The 20,433-nt window shown below is 34.5% G+C and overlaps 3 protein-coding genes across 3 annotated transcripts in view; all 3 read right to left on the minus strand.

The window, feature by feature from the left end:
- Positions 1 to 8,055, minus strand: part of LOC145328172 (WD repeat-containing protein 36) — a 32,057-nt gene extending 24,002 nt beyond the window's left edge. Inside the window, exons 1-7 of the mRNA XM_080171762.1 lie at positions 7,948 to 8,055; positions 6,448 to 6,559; positions 5,260 to 5,335; positions 2,726 to 2,829; positions 1,572 to 1,673; positions 616 to 691; positions 211 to 308 (exon numbers count right to left, since the gene is read on the minus strand). Coding sequence (XP_080027888.1) covers positions 211 to 308; positions 616 to 691; positions 1,572 to 1,673; positions 2,726 to 2,829; positions 5,260 to 5,335; positions 6,448 to 6,559; positions 7,948 to 8,027 — 648 coding nt within the window. The 5' untranslated portion in view covers positions 8,028 to 8,055. The remainder of the gene's footprint in view (positions 1 to 210; positions 309 to 615; positions 692 to 1,571; positions 1,674 to 2,725; positions 2,830 to 5,259; positions 5,336 to 6,447; positions 6,560 to 7,947) is intronic.
- On the minus strand, positions 8,049 to 10,663 carry RpL31 (ribosomal protein L31). The gene is made up of 3 exons (XM_080171767.1): positions 10,505 to 10,663; positions 9,368 to 9,558; positions 8,049 to 8,394 (listed from the first exon to the last, which is right to left on the minus strand). Exons 1-3 carry the CDS (start codon positions 10,544 to 10,546, stop codon positions 8,256 to 8,258), a joined length of 372 nt encoding a protein of 123 aa, XP_080027893.1. The 5' UTR covers positions 10,547 to 10,663; the 3' UTR covers positions 8,049 to 8,255.
- NO66 (Bifunctional lysine-specific demethylase and histidyl-hydroxylase NO66) lies at positions 10,658 to 20,261 on the minus strand. Its single transcript, XM_080171763.1, has 15 exons — positions 19,954 to 20,261; positions 18,989 to 19,048; positions 18,427 to 18,521; positions 18,091 to 18,178; positions 17,858 to 17,953; positions 17,305 to 17,417; positions 16,872 to 16,977; positions 16,121 to 16,275; positions 14,989 to 15,126; positions 14,553 to 14,636; positions 13,825 to 13,929; positions 13,386 to 13,459; positions 12,550 to 12,634; positions 11,533 to 11,655; positions 10,658 to 10,977 (listed from the first exon to the last, which is right to left on the minus strand). The coding sequence occupies exons 1-15, from the start codon at positions 20,066 to 20,068 to the stop codon at positions 10,861 to 10,863; spliced, it is 1,554 nt and encodes a 517-aa protein (XP_080027889.1). The 5' UTR covers positions 20,069 to 20,261; the 3' UTR covers positions 10,658 to 10,860.
- Positions 20,262 to 20,433: the final 172 nt, after the last annotated feature.

Genomic DNA, 20,433 nt, shown 5'->3' on the forward strand with positions numbered 1-20,433 from the left:
TTTTTTATCCCCCCCCCCCTGAGCCGGGGATCCCATGTAGAATATACACCCCTGTGTATATCAAAACATCAATTTAAAAAAATCATTTGAATCAGGGAATGAATGGACTTTGAACTGTAAATTACACCGGTACCCAAAATTTTACTTAAAATAACTGGTATTTAATTATACATTTCACGAAACTTTTTCAATGTTAAACTGGGAAATTTCCTTGAGATTATGTAGGTATATTTCACCAGACTCAAGACCGATGGCCAGAACGTCTATGGCGGGTGCCTGCTCCAGAACGGTTACGCCAGATTCCCATCCTGTAACATTAAAAGTATTAATATCTTTAACAAAAATGTTTGGATTTTAAAAACTGTAAGGGTGTTAAAATCTTAAATCAACTTCTAGCATCTGGGGGCTCCAAATTATAAAAGGTAAGAAAAAATAGCCAAAAACCACCCCATGGCTTAGATATAAAAATGAAATAGCTTTTATATAACCATCACGGGTTCTATATTTAGTTTCCTTAAAACGGAGAACCAAATCTGTTCATTCTTATTGAAATCTTAAGCATCCGACAAAAAAACATCACTTCTTTATAAAATATCGTTATTATTGTAAAATTACCTTTGAATGTATAAATTAACTTGGTTGTTTTTATATTCCACAAATGAAGTAATCCTTGTCTACTTCCGACCACAATCTAGATTTAAAACATAAATTTTTTTAAGTAAAAAATCCTATACAATTATACAAAAACCAAAATGATGTCAATGTGTCCGATAAGACCTTCAAAACGCTGAACTGATTAATTTAATGTAGTGTTGCTTTCCATCAAAGTGACTAAAGAGCAAAGAACCCCCCCCCCACTCTTTTTAATTGAATGGAAAATAAGGAGGCGAGGGGTGCGGATTAGTTTTATTTGTTTCAGCTTAAACACAAAAAAAAAACTACACCGTTCCCTCCTATGTTCGATTTACTTCCAAGTGGTTCCTGTGCTCGACTAGGCCCTTTCAGGGAAATCACCTGTGGTAGATTTATTAACTATAATACGAGGAACTTATAACTAGAGGTTTCTATTTCTTAATTCTTTACATCTTATTCCCCTCCCCCCTTTTGCTGCCCTTCTTTATTTTCTCAGTCATTGAATAGTTATTTCTCACATCGTATTATAAACGGCTTTCCGCACCTCGGGGCTAAAAATACTGGTTTTAATCTTATAATTGTACATTTCTATATTCGTAGAAAGCTGGATATAATACGATGCAAGACATAGTTCTTTCGTATGGATGAGAACCGGTTCCTATCCACCGGATTCGAATAAATACGAGAAAACTATTTATATTCTTTTTGGGACACCGTGTATATTTATATCAACCGATTGGACACCGTGTTTATATTCTTGAGTGAAACGAACGCATAACGAACGAAACAAACGGACAGACAAACTTTTTGGGGACCATCGTTTTAGATGTCCCAAAGACCATACAAAGACGAGAAAGCATTGAAAACATTTTTTGAATTAGTGGAAGAAGTGAAAACTAGAAGCCTTTTTTTTATAAAAAGATATAAAACTAACAAACCTTATCTAGGTAGGTGCTGGGATGACAGACGGCTGTAATTTCAAATTTATCTTTGTTGAATGTCAGCTCCAACTCTTCTGTCTTTGTATCAATATCCCATACCTGGATAAGTTACAATTATATGTATATATCTTACGAGGGGTTCCAAAATAAAAGCGGTATCCAGTTCCTCGTAAACTGGGTTTTTTAAAACGCTTATTACTCCCTTAATATTTGAGCTATCTTAGTAAAATAAAAAGTATTTGGCAGCACACTACTGACCATTTTATAGGGTAAATCCACAAAATAAACAGGAAAAGAGTTACGAGGTATTACATAAGAGGTTTATTTTATTTAATTTAGACTAACCCACAAGAAAATATTTGCTTTGTGAACTTTAGGATTAGTTAGGGTCCAATCGGCTGGTCGCTCAGACTTTCTAAGTACAAAAATAGAACAGGCTTGACATGGCATACCAGAAATTCCCAATATTCAAGAATCTGAAGTGTAATATAAGTGAACAATATGTAAAACTGGCATAATATTGATCTTCTTTGTTAATTTTTCATGTGAGCTCGCTTCAAATGACACAAGAACCTGAAATATACCTGATTTTTTAATTAGACTACAATGCCAGTTCTTATAATGTCTGAAGTAAGTCTTTGTGATCCACCTTTTGACCACCAGCTGCTTTTAAAGTTAACTAAAGCATATTTTTCTTGTGGATTAGTCTTATATTCACTAAAATCAGCCTGTTATATATTACCTTGTAGATTTTTTTCTGTTAACTTTGCGGATTTTTCATCACTATATCATTAAATGGTCAGAAGTAGGCTGCCAAATACTTTTTATTTTACTAAGATAGCTCAAATATTAAGGGAGTAATAAGTGTTTTTAAAAAAACAGTTTACAAGGGACACCCTGTATATAAAATAAAAAAATTTATATTTTTATGCTCCGTTAGAAAATGCACATATTATTTCGTTTTTTATATAACTCTAAAATTGCAACATTTATAAATTCAGATTTCTGATCTTCTCCAGAATAATCGGAAATGGAGGACTTAAGATAAATAACGTAACACCTCCAAATAACCCCCCCCCCCCTCCCAGAGGTGTCTTAGATCGGATCCGAATGTAATTTTCTTAACTTTTAACAAATAAAAAAATGGTAACCTTTAGAAAAGATTGGGTATCAACTGAAATAAGTTTGTGTGCAAACGGTAGTAGGATGAAAACTGAAGCCTGGTGACCCTTTAAAATACCAACCAGCTCTTTTCCTGTAAAAAAAAAATATGTCAGGTATACTTTACATATATATCAATTGTTTTTTGTATGTATTAGGTTGGATGGAGACCTTATTGAGACAGGGGTGATCTGCAAATTTGACCCTGCTAAAGGGAAAGTAAAAAAAAAATATGTGCAAAGCGGGAAATAAATAAAAGTTAAAGATGTTTGAATACATTTTTTTCTATCATATTGGGGGGAAAAAACTAGAAAAATAGGTGGGGTAAGTAAAAAAAATGAATAAAAAAGGAGTAGGGTAAAGCGGGGCGAACTCGGTCTTTTTTTCGGTTTTTTGAACCTGCAAATCGTAAAAATTATTTTTTTTAAATGGGACCAAGACCAGTAGAAAGATCTCGGAAAAGTCGATCAGGTCCTAAAAGGACGTAAACCTAGGACTTTGGGAAGTTTGTCAAAATTGATCTCTAAAACGGCACAGACTTCGCCCCGCCTTGAGGCGAAGTCGGTAGGGCATTTTCAAGCTTCGAAAAATCGATGACGTATTGATTTTATTACAGCATGCCCAAAAGGTAAAAGTTGCTAAATGTAATAAAGAGTATGCACAAAAAATTTTATTAAGATAGGTCAATTTTTTCTACAAAAAAAAATAATTTTTCCGAAGTACGCGAAATTTGACTTTTTTTCGAAAATTTTTTTGATAAAAAACATAAAAATACTACTAGAAAAAATAACTTTTTATGACTTTAAAGGCCTGATCCTTAAAATTCAGGCAATTTTGAATAGATTTGGCCAAAAAAAATTAGTTCTATTAGCACAATTTCCTAAAAAAATCAAGTTGAAAAAAAGAGAAAAGTTTGGCAAAATCTGTGGTCGATTTTCCAGCTTCAAAAAACCTATGACATATTGATTTAATTACAGCATGCCCTAAAGGTTAAAGTTGCTAAATGTAATAAAGAGCATTCACAAAAAAAAATTATGAAGATCGGACAATTTTTTCTACAAAAAAAAAAAAATTTTTTCTAAGTACGAGAAATTTGACTTTTTTTCTCGAAAATTTTACTTTTTTTATATAAAATTGAAAAAGTTAGTATAAAAAGTGAAAAAACCGAATTCGCCCCGCTTCACTTTTAGTCGATTTAAGAAAAAACTATACAAGCTTTTTTAAAGTTTTAAACGGAAATGGATAGCCTATTAGATTCTTAATAAGTCCCCTGAAGACGTCTAAGCTCTAGCTCTTACCAGTTTTTGTCCAACTTACCGTTTTTCCGACCGAAGCAAAAAAATCGAAAAAAAAATTTTTTGTCGTCCGACTTTAAGACCCAATAAGTACCCTAAAAATTCATCTCAAAAAAATTTCATTTCATACTATTTTGTAGGCAATTTAATAAGGAACAAATTTGATTTTATGTTTTTTTTCTGTCAGTCGATTAGAACATGGAGAAAAATGTCATTTAATGAAGGTGGTCAAAAAAATACCGACTTCACCTCAAAACCGAGATCGCCCCGCTTTACCCTAGGTACTGGAAACATTTTTCTTTTTTTTCCCCTTTTTCTGAGGAAAAAACTAAGGGGGAAAAAATGAAATATTTAAAAGCAGGGGGAAAAATTAAATCTTGCGCAGCATATACACCCCTGAAATGAGAAACAGCCATGTTAAAAAGAAAACTACAAGTTTTCTTCAGTTTACCAGAGCTGGATCTTTAAATCATTTCAATGGTGCGCCAAATCGGGGTGCGCCGAATTTCAGCCAATCCAAGCACGGCATTTCGTAAAATGCTGTGTTCTCATTGGTGGAAAGTTGGCTCACCCCGATTTGGCGCACCATTGAAATGATTTATAGATCCAGCTCAGGGATGGCAAATTAATCCATGCACAATATGCAATTTTTTCAAAAATTGGTGGATTAATCTGAAACTGATCTAAATGTTGATTCGAATTGTCCTCCCCTATTTAATTAAACAACTTTTGGGTCAAATTTGGATTCGGATTTTTACAAAAATCAGCCCCCCCAAAAAGTGGATTAATCCGTGGAATGCGGATTCTTTTTTTTTTTTTTGCAGATTGCGGATTCTAGCAATATTTTTAAAGGTCTTTATCAAAAAAAATTCTAGCCCGTACAGCAGCCATTTTTTAACCCTTACTTACTAACATAACCTAAAATAAGAATGAATGAAAAGCTACTAAGTATGAAAATAAAATATGTACAAAAAAAACTTTGGTTGCTACCCATCACTTTGCTTGTAGTTGACAAACAATAAAATACTTTTTTGGTTTTACCTGCCACATTTTAAATAATTTTTTTAAAAGTGATACAAAAATCATAAAAATTAACAATCCGATTCCGCAATTTGAAATGCGGATTCGGATTCTGAGTCAAAAAAAATTGGACGGATTGCGGATACGGATTGCCAATCCTAATCGCCTTTGAAGGATGTTGTCGTCCTAGTTAATATAAATTGACTAACCTCCTTTCCACAGGTAAATATTGTTTGCAGAGGCTGAGATAACATATTTAGTGGTAGAATTAATTGCGGTTATATCCTTAAATTAAAAAAATATGATTCAAATAAACCTTATAAATTTTTAAGAGTAAGGGGGGTGGGATTTCCAATACCACCACTGGATAATAGTTATTTATCGCATCGTATTATAAACGGCTTTACGGATATAGAATGTACAATTATAAGATTAAAACTAGTTTTTTAGCCCCGAGTTGCCGAAGGCACGGGCTAAAAAAAACTAGTTTTAATCTTATGATTGTACATTTCTATATTCGTAGAAAGTTGGGTGTAATACGACGCGATGATAGACATAGTTTTTTCGTATGGATGCGAACCGGTTCCTATCCACCGGATTCGAATGAATACGAGAAAATAGATTAATATATTATAATTGTCTGTCTGTATGTTTCAACGACAAGACTAATAGGTCCCGGAAGGGTTTTAATCTATTTTGGGCATGGGGTATTGTATATTCTGCACAAGATTCATTTTTTCCCCTCCTAGTTAGGTTTTTTTTTGTAGAAACTCTTTATCTTATTCATATTTTCACCCCTCCCACATATTCTTTTAATTTTTTTCCACCAAGATAGGGAAAAAATTGGAGAAAAAAATATTTTCAATTCTCTTAATTTTTACATTCCCTCTTCCCCCAACCACATATTTTTTATTTCCCCCTTACTCCTTTATACATAATAAATATTTACCCATGGCTGCAAAATTTCCCCAAAGAGGGGGTAAAATGGAAAAATATTTTTCTAGATTTTTCCCAAGGTACTCTTTACTTTATCCATTCTCCCATATACTTCTCCCTTCAGCCGAAGATCCCATGCAGAATTTTGAGAGTTCCAATCCCACCTTAGAGAAGGGGGGGGGGGGGGAGTTTTGACACATTTGCGTAAACCAGGCACCTAGGCTTTATCTTTGGACTGAGAGGATAGGTTATTAGAGATAAAATCATTCTTATATCCAAAAAATCTTAAAACTTCGTGAAATTCATCATATAAGAATGATTTTATCTCTAATAACCTATCCTCTCAGTCCAAAGATAAAGCCTAGGTGCCAGGTTTACGCAAATATGTCAAAACTCCCCCCCCCCCCCTTGACCATGAAAACGGCCCCTCCCAAAAATTGTACAAACATGAGTCCTCTTACCTCAGGGTGTTGTTTGCTGACTCTAACTATGCCAAGTTTACCGCTTTTAAACACTTGAAATGCTCGACCAGTTACTGTGCTAATCAAATGCTCTTTTCTTGCCTTAACATACCTACAAAAAAAAATTTATGTCGTGCAAAGCATGGAATCGAATGAGTAATTTTAATATGCTTAAATTAACGATAAGAATTATACCTAACGTACGGACAGACGCTTATATAACATACATAAATATCGCTTTAATATGTCCCAACAAAAACAGTAGTTGCATGAAGTGCATTTAAGAAAAATGATTTCAAGCATAACTTACAAAGTTACAAGTATACCATCAAACATTTATTATTTTATTTTACAAAAAATAACTAACAATTAGACTTCTCTAGATTAGTCGTCACGTTTTTTTTGTGAAAATAAGCCAGCTATCTTCTTGCATCCATCACAAAAAAAAATAATTTTTCAAGTCTTGATATTTTTAAAACTACATGATAAAAAATTGAAATTCTTTCAAATATATGCCCTATAAATGTAGTTTAAACCATTAACAGGAAAAAATACGCAGTTAAATAAATTCATATTTAAATACATTTCGTGCAACTACCCCTTTTGATTTTTCAAAATATAACCTGAAAGTATTGTTCTCTGTTCAATTTTAGGTCTATTTTATATTTGTAGCTTCGCGACCGAAGCTGTTTGAAAATTTTTGTCCTATTTGCACTCCCGCTTTAACTCAACATACTTTCAAAAAATTAGCTCTCGCCGCGTCCCATTAATGATTCAATACTTAGGCCAGCCAACCAGAAACAGCGGACTTCGGTGCTCGCCGCCACTCAAATTAAGCGCTTTTTGCCGCTCTATCTGCTGTACGCCGCTCACAAAACTTCCCGCCGCCTCCATGCACGTTCTGAACATGGGGGAGAGGAGCATGCTTTGTTACGCAATATTTGACAGCGTATAGCGGGAGAGAGCGACATAAATAGAAGAAAAAACTACACAGGCATTTAATTTTATAGAGGAGCACAAATATAGGAGCGGAAGAAACCAGTTACTAGGGATCAAAATTTTCCAAATTCTTCGATAGAGATACTCTAAATAAAAGATATGCATAAAATTTAACATAAACCAATAGTTTAAGGTTAGATTTTAAAAATTTAAATTAATTTTGGTTGCGGACAGTCCTTTTAACAATCTAGTGATGGAAAGACTGTTTTGTTCGCTAGTACTCCAAGTCAGGATCTAGAGAAATAATACGATAATCCATTTGTGCACTGCTAAAACAGGGGTGCATATTCTACACCACAATGTTATCATTCTAAGGATCTTTTTGCCTTTAGATGGGAAGATAAGTAACTAGATGTTATGCATTTTTAATCTACCTACCGGTATTTCTCGTGATAAAATCCGCAAATGTTTTAAATACTAAATATACTTTTTCATTCCACCCCTTTAGCCAGTTGTCCCTTGCACAATATACACCCCTGCATTAAATGAAATATGAACAACCTCACGACACAAGGAATATGATTGCTGACATAGCCCAGAGGCCTGTACGCAGCAAATACAGCGCTACCCTCTCCAGACATTTCTAACACATTATTGGAAAATTATCTGAAATAATGCAAAGAAATAAAACATGGTTATTAATCCGGTTTTTATTTTTTTATTTCTTAACAAAACCTTTGTTCACAGTAGTAGAGACAAAAAATGGTTTGACTTTTATAACAATACAAAACATTTATATCATTATAATCAATTTCAGTAGGACATAATTTTTAATGTTTCCGTTGATATTGTTCTATATGGCGAAACATTTATTCGGTGGTTTCAACGTTCTCAGTCTGGAGACCCTTGAATCCTCCCTTTTGGATGTTGACATGGGTGACGAGGGTGTACAGCTTGTTGGCGGAGTCCTCATCCTCGTTACGCATGCGGGCAAGACGGATACGCATCCTGAAAAAAGGAGTATATCATTCTCAGATTTTGTCTTTAATGACGTAGATTCTTTGAATATAAAATGACATAATTTTTCTTTCTACCAGACGCAGTATAAAGACTTAAGTAATACAAAAAAAACAATCTTTGTTCCATACCCTTACAACTGTACCTACTTAAAATGATTTATGCATGTTTTTTAACAATGAAATTATCTTCGATCAGGAGCTGCAGGCCTCCAGGTGTTTTCTTTAAAGGTAAAAACGAAAATTCAATTTTTTAAAGAGTTAGAGGTCAACTTTCAAAACAAAATATGCTTCTTTTTCTTCAAATATGTAAATAACATACAAAAAGATTCATATTTTGTTTAATAACTTGACCTCTGAACAGGGTTTCGGATCCGGATCCGCATATTTTTGAGTCCAAGGATCCGGATCCGCAAAAAAAATGCGGATCCAGATCCTTGGACTCAAAAAAATGCGGAAAAAATGGAAAAATCTACCTAAATTTATATAAAATCTCAGACATTCTCTTGATGAGAGCCAATCTTTAAGGTTTAGGTTCAGACTTGAAAATTAAAAGTATTTTTGACTTCGAATTAAAGAATAAATTTTTTTTTGAAAAATTTGGTGATTTTATTTTTATTGTCAAGGATCCGGATCCGCACTGACCAAATTTTGAGGATCCAGATCCGCATACAATCAATGCGGATCCGAAACCCTGCCTCTGAATCAACTTTTTTTTTAGTTTTATCTGTCCAGAGACCACTTGCAGGCCTGCAGCTCCTGAACCTGAAGGCCTATCCAAAAAATCTTAATACTTGGGAAAATTTATCATTTAAGAATGATTTTATCCCTAATAATGTATCCTCTCAGTCAGAAGATAAAGCCCCCCTTCCCCCCCGTATACATGGTTTGGACATAAGGCAAAAAAAACCTTCATTCCACCCCCCCCCCCCCCCCAATACATGAATAGAAGCACTAAAACATACCTGTTGGGAACGTGTTTGATACCCTGGCACCAGATAGCCTTGTTCAGTCTGGTGTCGATCCTCACGTCCTTGGTGCCCATGGCCTTCTCGGCAAACTTGCGGATCTCCTTGATGGCGCGGGGAGCGCGGTACTTGCGGCCAACGCCATGCAGACGCTTGTGCAGATGCACGGTGTACTCGCGGGTAACGACCTAGATAAGATTTTATAATAGGGGCTTACAATAAAAAATTAGAACTGTAGGAAGGAGCCAGGGGTAAAGCAATATTAACCTAAATAGGACAAGGTGGATTTCTCATGTCAAAATGACTGTAAGGAGGGACAAAGTTATCTGATATTTTAAGCTTGTCAAGGCTCTTTTAGAGAAAACGCCGCACAAAAAAGACAAACTGGCAATGTTAAATTAATTCATCGTTTAAATATACAATGTCAAAATTGCAATGGAGAAAATTTGTCATCTCACAGGGGTGTATATTCTGCACAAGATTTTTTTTTTTTCCCGGCTACAAATTTCTTTATTTTTTCCCCCCTCTAGTTTTTTCTCACAAAGTAGGGGGGAAAATGGAAAAATATTTAAAGAACTCTATATTTAATTTATTTTATCCCCCCTACCACACATTCTTTTAGTTTTTTTTTACCAAGGAGGGGGGGGTGGAAATGGAATTTTTTTTTCAGTTTTCTTAATTTTTACATTTTTTTCCCCTCCAACCACTAATTCTTTGTCCCCCCCCCCCCCTGAGCCAGGGATCCCATGTAGAATATACACCCCTGTCATCTCATGAATTACGTACAGACTGACCCTATATATATATATATATATATATACTAGCGGCTTCGCCCCTAGCCTCTAGGGGCTTTGCCCCAAGAAAAAAAATAATTTTCTGCACCAGCAGCACCAGGAGTATTTTTTTTTTGGGGGGGGGGGTAAATTTTCATTTTTGGGGAGGTTGGGGGTGTCCCACCCCCCAAGAAAATAGCTTAAAACCACCACAGGACCGATAGGTATATACCCTGAAGAGTAGAATCCAATCTGTTCAGTGGTTACCGAGATCTTAAGCTTCAGACGGCCAGACGGACAGACATCGAGCTACTTTGTATTATAGATATATATCATCTATGCTTTAAGCTTTATTTCTCACCTCATTGATGGCGGAGGTCTTGTTGTCCTTCCTGGGAGCCATTTTTAGGTTTTACTTCTCTGAAATTCATAATATACATAAATAATTTATATAACAAAAAAATAACATCACACATTAAGATTTCATCCACTTACAATTGCTTCATTAAATTTCTTTGAATATTTAAAAAAAAAAAGGATAATAGGAGATTATAGAAATACCTTATATATTGCTTTAATACAAATATCTTATTGGATTAGGATTCATTTCTAGATTACCAAATACGTAAAAAAAAAACCAACTCTACCCCATTTTTCATTTAATAAATAAAAAGAATTTAATGTGGATGAAATAAATAATGCACTTCACGGGTCCCACTAAGGATCATCATAATGAGACTCTAGCGGTTCTTCCGTCATTAATATTCCTTTCTCCCAAAGATCAGATACAACTCTCATCCTTGCCTCCAGGTCTTCGATGGGTAATTCTTCAACCTGAACATGAAATAATTTAAAATTGCACTTTAAAAAAAAAAGCATGCGTTTTCTAAAGACTGAGCTTAACCTACTTATGGAGTGACAAAGTAATCGGAAGTAGGAATTTTTGACCGTTTCAAACTATCTCGTTCCAAGCATGAGAAAATCTCAAATAAACTCTAAAAAATGGCCAATTTTGAAAACTTCCTAAAATGGCGTTTATTTAGACTATGAGATTTTCTTTGGTTAGGAACGAGATATTTTGTAAATGTCAAAATTTCCCGCTTTTACTCCTTAAAAAGCCTATTCAGGTAGCACCATAAATCTATAGTTCAGATGCAATGAATTTTTTACCCGTATGAGGGGGGCCTAAATATTTCGAAGTGAAATTACTGGGCATAATACTTGTCCAATATGGTTAAAATTTAAGTGTTTTTTTTACCAAAAGGCATAATAATTACAACTGCACTACTTGAATTTCAAAAAAAGTCGGGGTAAAAAATCCCCTAACAGACAGACATGTTATTTTCGAATAAGGATTTTGGATATATTATTAAATTGAAATAAATGTACCTTGATATATTCTGGATAAGAGTTGATAAGAAAGTCTATACCAGGTGCAATATCGGCATCAACCTCTAGCCATTGCTCTTCAACCTCGTGATATTCTCGTGTATTTTCAGTACTGAAGTAAACCTAAAATGTTAGTGAATGAAATATTTTTGCAAAAATGTCAAAAACACCAGGAATCTTAAAGTAAAGCAAGGGTGTGTAATATATTCTCCATGGGATCCCCTGCTAAACAGGGAATAAAAATTATATCTTAAGCAGAATATACAACCCAGTACCAAAGTTTTATAGCAACAAGAGACGATCACAAAACATAATAATAGTTATTTCTCGCATCGTATTATAAACGGCTTTCCGCGGATATAGAAAGTACAATTATGAGATTAAAACTAGTTTTTTTAGCCCCGAGGTGCCAAAGGCACCGGCTAAAAAACTGGTTTTAATCTTAGGATTGTACATTTCTATATTCGTAGAATGCTGGATATAATACGATGCTAGACATAGTTTTTTCGTGTGGACGAGAACCGGTTCCTATCCACCGGGTTCGAATGAATACGAGAAAGTATATTATATTAACTCGAGTTAGCAATCCAATCCGCCCAAATTTTGGAATCCAGAATCAGTTTTTTATAGCAGATTTGGATTCTTTCAATTCCCCCCCCCCCCCTCTTTGAAAACAAAGATCGCCAACCTCCCATCTCTCCCAACATACACCACTAAGTAGAGATATCCGAAAATGTGAAAAACGCAGCTTTAGATTCTTCCCACTAAACGGTAAAATTTATTTTTTAATATTACTAGAATCCGGAATCAGTCAAAAAATAAGAATCCGGAATCAGTCAAAAAATAAGAATCCAGATTCCGTTAAAAAAATAAAATCCGGAATCCATTTTTTTGGACGGATTGCCATGCCTAATATTAACATAAGTTTGTTTCTGTTTTCGCAACAATTAACAAAAAAAAATCTTTAACAAACATCATCTCTGTACAGTGTACATAAAATAAACACAAAAAATTCACCTTAATAACTTCTTCATCTTCTTGAACAAGCCTCAAGGCTGTACTGCGAATTAAACGCACTCGCGTATCTGGATCAAATTCAACCCTAAATTAAACATTGGCATAAAGGAATAGAATTAGGTTTTCCGACTAGGACACTATAGTAGTTTTGTATCGAAAAATCACAAATATAAAGGACTCAAGATGCTTAAAAGCAGTTTAAAGGTACTTTGTCTTAACATGTTACTTTACCCTTAAGGATTACTTAAACCTCAAATAACAATCTAAGTAAAGGAAAACACTTGCTTGTAAAGGGGGGAGGCGGATGTGCCACTTTTTGAAACCAAAACTAAAAGACAACAAAGGAACTCTACTAAAAAAAAAAAAAAAAAAAAGAGTTACAGGTCTGAGATTTTGCATGGCAGTTGCTTTATAGGGGTACAATATGGAACTGTGAAGAAACGGCGGCGCAACCGCCGAAAACCGCCGTTTTCCGCCGAATTATTTTTTGCAATTTCTCGGCGGTTTTCGGCGGTTGCACCGCCGTTTCTTCACTGTTCCATATTGTAACCCTATAAAGCAACTGCCATGCAAAATCTCAGACCTGTAACTCTTTTTTTAGTTGAGTTCCTTTGACTTTTAGTTTTGGTTTCAAAAAGTGGCACATCCGCCTCCCCCCTTTTAAGATAGATTTATGAGGGAAAGGCTAACCTCTCCTTTATCTGTTAAAACCCTTTCTATTGTATAAAGGAAGGCTTCAATGCACAAGTCCAAAATCAGTCTAGCTGTTAGCAAGATCCAAGGCTTAACGCCGACAGAGAGACGTTCTGATACTTTCATACACATAATAGTTTTACCGGTTTACAACACATTTGTTCTTGGAATTCCACTTTTCTCCGTCCCCATGCACTGTTCTAGCTTTCTCATGCAACTGAACAATAGATTGATCTTAATATTTTACTTTTATTTATGCATTTTGACTTTTTTTCTGGCACCATAGGCGTCCAAGGGGGGTGGGGGTAATGGGGCGATTACCCCCCCCCCTAAAAAAATTTTACCCCCCCCAAAATAAAAAGCTTGGACGCCCCTGTCTGGCACTATATGATAAAGATTTTGGAAGTCTATTCGAGACCAATCAACTATGATCCAGTGATAGAAACACATTTTAGCAGCACGTGTTTAAAACTTATGCATTTGATAAAAAAAAATTTAAATCAGTCGATTACGGCTGGACTGGACTTACTGCAAGTTGCTAATTATCAAGAATCTTCACTATATTTTTAGAAGTTTAATTACCTCTAGACAGGGAGGTAGGGCATCATACATAAGTTTCTTCCCCATCTGATCAACACACCCATCCACAGGAGCATGTTTGAATAACTTTCCCATCAACTTCTCAACCTAAGGAGTTACCAAGATTAGATATATGAAAGTATTTCTCGATTTCATTCGAATCCGGTGGATAGGAACCGGTTCTCGTCTATACGATAAAACTATGTCTAGCATCGTATTATATCCAGCTTACTACGAATATAAAAATGTACAATCATAAGATTGAAGCCAGTTTTTTAGCCCGTGCCTTCGGCATCTCGGGGCTTAAACTGGTTTCAATCTTATAATTGTACATTCTATATCCGCGGAAAGCTGTTCATAATACGATGCTAGAAATAACTTATCTATGAGCAAGCAAAGAATGTAAAAATCCAGGGATCTAAAGGGATAAGACAATGGCCGATAAATTGATTTACATCCCCAATGATAATACACAAAGTTACCCCTTCTGTGGTTGAAACGTTTGAACTCCTAACTAAATGAATCAACCAATCAAATTTCACTTGTCCCCGAAGTTGTTGAGCCAAAGAATAAGAAAACGTTATTATAACATTTGGGGACTGTGTACTGAACAGTACATTGTCCCATCTCTGAAAACCCGAACAAACATTTTTTTAATAGCTTAAATCAATGTTTAAACAGGTTTTGTAGAAATCAAAATATCACAAAAACGAATAAATAAATCATCTCACCTTCTTTAAAAACGATGTTCGTTCTTCGGATTGGTTTTCACTGTTTACAGCTCCTAGGTGTTGTAGGTAATCTCTTGGTAGGCCCTAATCAAAAATTGAATTACATATTTTTTCAGTATTCCATGCACATTGCACAAGGTTGATTTTACTTCTTAAGAGACTTATCTATATTTTTTCTAGAATCATCGCCATTTTAAATTAATATAAGATTATACTTTTATTCTTCTTTTACTTCCATTGTGTTCAATTAGACGTGGAAGTTAATTCCTTAAGCTTCTCAAATAACCTACACCTTATTTAAAAAGTCGGATCTTAAAGATTTGCGGCAGCACAAACTTTTCAACAAGAAGCTTCGCTCAAAAAAAAGGAGACTGGTATTTTCCTCTCAGAGTGTATCTAGAGAAGTCGTGTCAAGGGAAAGCGCCTAGAAACTTACCTCTCTAAACTCTTTGTCCGTCGAAGAAGCAACGGCCAGGGCGGCTGGCAACAATTTCTCCAGCAGATCTGTCCACGAATTTAGTTGGTAGGCAGAGATTGTAATGTGCAGAGAATGGTCACTTTCCAAACAATTTCCCTTAAATGGAGATTGCATAAAACAAGGTTATTAAGGTCAACACTAAAATGGGGATGTTGTTCTCAACAATAACATGAAACAAGAGGTGAATTCTTTAAAAAAACTATTGCCTTACTAAAATCAGTTTGCCTGACTAAAATAAAAAATTTGAGTGAGGCAAAATTATCCCCAAATTTTTAGTGAGCCTCACTGATTTTAGTGGGGCAAACTGATTTAAGTGGGGCAAACTGATTTTAGCAGGGTTTCGGATCCGCATTGATTTTATGCGGATCCGGATCCTCAAAATTTGGTCAGTGCGGATCCGGATCTTTGACAATAAAAATAAAATCACCAAATTTTTCAAAAAAATTTTATTCTTTAATTCGAAGTCAAAAATACTTTTAATTTTCAAGTCTGAACCTAAACCTTAAAGATTGGCTCTCATCAAGAGAATGTCTGAGATTTTTTATAAATTTAGGTAGATTTTTCCATTTTTTCCGCATTTTTTGGAGTCTAAGGATCCGGATCCGGATCCGCATTTTTTTTGCGGATCCGGATCCGGATCCTTGGACTCAAAATATGCGGACCCTTGCGGATCCGGATCCGGATCCGAAACCCTGGATTTTAGTGGGGCAAATTTTTTTTAATAATTCACCTAAGATTAATAAAATATACAGTAAAAAAAGTTTATTTTTGTTCACTTTAAATACCTATATTTTATTTTAGGCCAATTCTCGAAAAGCTTTCAAATTTAAAATAACTCTTAACGTGGAAAAATATTAAATTTAAGTTAAACTGTTATCCAAAGTATCAACCACTTTAACTTGTGCGTTAGCCTTTATAACTCTTAAGATTTTAATTAGCTGTAACAAAACTAAAAGAGACTAATCTTCTCCATCAATAATGTTAACCTACTGATAAGGGCAATATTGTTATCATTGGGGATATAAATAACTTTTTCATCCATTGCCTTATACCTAGTGATTTCTGCCACCACACAAAAAAATCCTTTTACCTGATGGATGGTACCACGAGGAAGGTAAAGTAGGTCCCCAGGCTCTAGATCGGTTTCCAGAATAGGTGTACCCAAATCTTCCTGGCTCATGTTGTGACTAGAAAATCTGGGAAGTTTATCCGCAGGCTCGTATAAACGCCAGTGCTTTTTACCCTCTAAAAAACAACTTATTTTAAGCTAAAGAAAAACAGTATCATCAGTATCCATAGCCATTGTAGCTATAAGCTTACCGTATAATAAAATAAATATGCAAGACTAATTAAGTTAAGTACTAACACAGGAGTGTATATTCTGCACAAGATTCAATTTTTTCCCCTGCTACAATTTTTAAAATTTTTTTCCCTCCTAGTTTTTTCCAGCAAGGAAGGGGATAAAATGGAAAATTATTCTCGAACTCTTTATTCTATTCATATTATGCCCCCTTCACAACATATTTTTTAATTTTTTTTCATCATAATAGAAAAAAATGCTTTCAGTACTCATAATTTTTAAATTTTTCCCCTCTAACCACATATTTATTACCCCGCCCCCCCCCCCCCCACTCAGCCGGGTCAAATTTGCAGAATATACACCCCTGTAATAACACGAAACTCCTGGCATAATTCAATTGTAGCATATTACAGACAAATATTTATCTTTTCAAGAGTAATTAAGAGAATCATTATTACAACGTGAAAACGTCTTAAAACAAGTGAACTATAATAAACCCTATATAAAAAGTAGCTGCGCTGCAGAAAGACAAGACACTTACCAAGTTGCAACATAAAGACCTCGACGTCATCCCAGTGTGGCGCAAAGCCCTGTGTCCCGGGAGGTGTCAGATACACGTTGGCTCCAACCATGCATTGGAAATGATCCTAAATTAAAACTAATTTAGACAGAATTTTATTTTCTTACATTTAGATTAACCACAGAAAAAATACTAAATGTAGTATTACTTTGATATTAGACCAGATTTTCATGTACTCTCAATAAAGTGATGCTTGCAGCTGGCTAAAATATCGATGCCCAACATCCACCACCTTTGTCCCATCCCCTCCTACTGGATGAACGAACTGACGAATAAATGAGATACATATTCTTAAGCTAAATTGACAAATGTTCCCTCACGTCAATATATCCCAATTACATTACTGTAAACATTTTGTCAAATTAGAAAAGTTTTTTTTGAAAAATAAACTTACCTGTAATGTCGAACATAGCTTCCAAACAGTTTGGTTAAAATACTGAGGATTTATCATTCTAATGCTGGAACCATTGTTGTAATAATCCCACATTACTGGAGGATAAACTCGACCTGCAATATTAATGCATTTTATTTAATAAACAAGATCAGTTTGTCGAGAAACTTAGGCCGTTATACGTAAGCCATGGATGTATACTCTGCTAAAGTTTTTTTCCTCCAGTTACAAAATATTTCATTCCACTCCCCCCCCCCCCCTCGCCCAGGAGGGGAAAAATATAGAACAAGGTTTCCATTACTAATTTTATCAACCACCTACATATTTTTCTTGTTTTATCCCCCAAAGGAGAGGGATAACTGAAAAAAAAGGTTTTCAGGACTTAATTTTTTCAATCCCCCCCCCCCCCTAGCAGGGGATCCCATTAAGAATTTACACCTCTTACGAGGCTATAAAAATTAAACTTATTTAATTGCGAATTGTCGATAAATATACAAAAATCTAACAAAAGTTATGGTTTAAAGATCTACAATAGTTATCAACAGATGTAAGTTACCTTCCGGATTGTGGGTTTCTCTCTTTCCATCATATGAAGTTATATCCATGTGTTTCCCATACAAAACTCGCTGTTCGCGTACGGCCTTCTCCAAAGCTGAACAGAAATATTGAAATTATTTTAGATTGCTATTGAATAAAAATATATTGTTTTAGTCCTTCAGAAAAGTAAAGCATGTATTTAATAATTCCAATTAAAACTTGTGTATTACAATCAAACAAAAGAAACCAAACCTTTGGTAGAAAACACGTCTTTGTAGTAAGTGGCCTGTGATCGTTTGATGTGTAAAGGCTTCTTCTCAAAGTAGGTTGAATAGAACTCCTAAATATATTTAAATTTAACATTAAGAAACAGCTTAATAAAACTAAATATTGACCGATTTATGAAATATACAGCAAATAGATATTTTAGACAAGTATATAATAAGACAAGAATATGATATACGGGTATATTCAAGTTAAAGAGATTCTATGCTATATTTTTTAAATTTATAATAGTACCTAAGGAACAAACATCATAAATAATCATGAAAAATCTGAACAAAAACAGATATTACAAACTTGCCTTGCCTGAAGAGGGGTAGGGTTAATCATCCACTCCATAGCGTTGTCTGCCATCTCTATGCTTCCAGGCTCCACCCCATCGGAGTCCAAATCATCACAATCTAGATTTTAGAAACCTCGTCTTAGTGCGACAATAACAAACTAATAAATATTCAAAATAAAAAAAGCAAAAAGTGTCCCAGATATGGAGGCCCGACGAGTTCCGAAACAGCTAGTCGAGTACTATGCACTGGTTCTTACTATACCAGCTCTATGACCAGTCAGGGGACCTTCCTATCCTGTCGCAGAACGCAACAAGACAGAATGGTATAAACTCATTAATAGAGAGCCCTGACATTTAGGGCCTAAGCTGGATGCAAAAGTGTAAACAAAAAGGTGTTGAACTTAAAATAATTCCATTCATAATTTAGATAAAAATGATGAATAAACACAAATAAAACTACAAAAAAAGCATTTCAACATGTCATTAAAACCTCAACAGACTTTTCAGTTATAGGCAACTGAAGATAAATATTTATTCTGAAGAAAAACAAGCGACTGAAAGTATGGATATTAAGTTTTAGCATACCTTCTAAAACCGGTATTTCTTCACTGCCTCTCTTCTCGCGCCTTTTCTTTTTAGCTGAACCTTAAAAAAAACTTATTAATATTTATAAACTATTAAAGCTCCTTAAAAAGATCTCGTTAACATGTACACAGATTATTCCATATTTAACGGGGAAGTTTGGATTTGACTACAGGGAAATATTTCTATATATACAAAAGAGGGATTTATCAATAGTTTTTGTCAGCGTTTTGGAGCCGGAGCCGCCATGTTTTGCTGGAGCCGGAGCTGAAGTAGTTATTTTCGTTAAAAAACGGCTCCGGGTTAGCTAAACTACGAAATTTTGTTAATTTTAGTTTGGCAACTCTGTCGTGTCGTGTGCAAATGCCCCTTACAAGTTTTTAGAGTTAATTTTTATCAAAAATTTAACTTTTAAGACCTTCAAAAGTTAAAAATAAACTTAATTGGCATAAAAATATGATTTATTCTTTATTTAAGGTCGGAGACGGAGCCAAATCCGGAGCCGCACCAAAATCAAACGGCTCTGCAACGCTAGTTTAAGTCAACTGATAAGATTCTACCTACATAATATAAAGCGCTATTAAGCTAGTGGGGTAGACTATAGCCATTGGGCTATATCACACAGAGCAATAAGTCAGTAATTTTAGATTTAAAATAAGTTCTTAACTAAAGGGGATAGAATCATTAGTTACACAAGATTTATTTTTAGACGGGATTTAAGATACCTCCCCTTATTCTATGAAGGTAACTCAAAAATAAGTAAAGTAAAGTTGTTATTATATTCCAGAGTACTGGCAAGTCAAATGAACATTTACAAAAGTGTTATAATTTTAGTGCTGGTTCAAATTTATCTTTTAGAGGAGGAAGATCCAAATGAGAGATAGAAAAGACACAACAAACTTACATATAAAAAATTTAAATAACTTAAAATAAAATTTATACATCAAGCAACTTGTTAAAAATATTACCGTTCATACCAGATCCACTAGTTCCCGCCGAAGCATCGCCATTACTTTTCATAATCACGCCGTCAGTTATAGGCCTTTTCTTTCCACTCTTTCTTTTGCTCTTTTCCGGTTTCATTTTGGAAGATCTACGATAATTACGAACAAATATACCAACAATACGTATAAAATCACATAATCATTACAAAACAAAAAAATATATGATAATAAACACTATTACTTAGAATATTTTAACTTAATCACTGTAAATATAAAAATCAAGAAAATTTCCATGTGAGGCGCTACATGTTGTTGTCTGTGCCATGTGGGACTGAAGTAAATAATTGATACCGGCATTGCGCATATTTATCAACAAAGACGACTTTTAGAATGAGGAAAGTTGGGCGGATAAAAAGTTATGATTAAAATATAAATTATTCGTAGATATTCTTTTTTTTACGAATAAAAAGAATATTCTGTGTCTTTATTTTTTTTAAATCAAAT

The sequence above is a fragment of the Acartia tonsa genome, chromosome 9, assembly GCF_053477335.1.
Source record: "Acartia tonsa isolate MP-2025a chromosome 9, ASM5347733v1, whole genome shotgun sequence".
NCBI lineage: Eukaryota > Metazoa > Arthropoda > Copepoda > Calanoida > Acartiidae > Acartia > Acartia tonsa.

Bases quoted from the DNA above. Each gene is read 5' to 3' on its own strand.
- RpL31 (XM_080171767.1), bottom strand. From the start codon at position 10,546: ATGGCTCCCAGGAAGGACAACAAGACCTCCGCCATCAATGAG. The intron at 9,559-10,504 runs GTGAGAAATAAA...AATCTTATCTAG, and splicing joins AGACCTCCGCCATCAATGAG to GTCGTTACCCGCGAGTACAC. The intron at 8,395-9,367 runs GTATGTTTTAGT...TCCTTTTTTCAG, and splicing joins ATCAAACACGTTCCCAACAG to GATGCGTATCCGTCTTGCCC.
- NO66 (XM_080171763.1), bottom strand. From the start codon at position 20,068: ATGAAACCGGAAAAGAGCAAAAGAAAGAGTGGAAAGAAAAGGCCTATA. The intron at 16,978-17,304 runs GTAAGTTTATTT...GTTTTAATTTAG, and splicing joins AGCTATGTTCGACATTACAG to GATCATTTCCAATGCATGGT. The intron at 14,637-14,988 runs GTAAGTTTCTAG...ATTTTTGATTAG, and splicing joins CGGACAAAGAGTTTAGAGAG to GGCCTACCAAGAGATTACCT.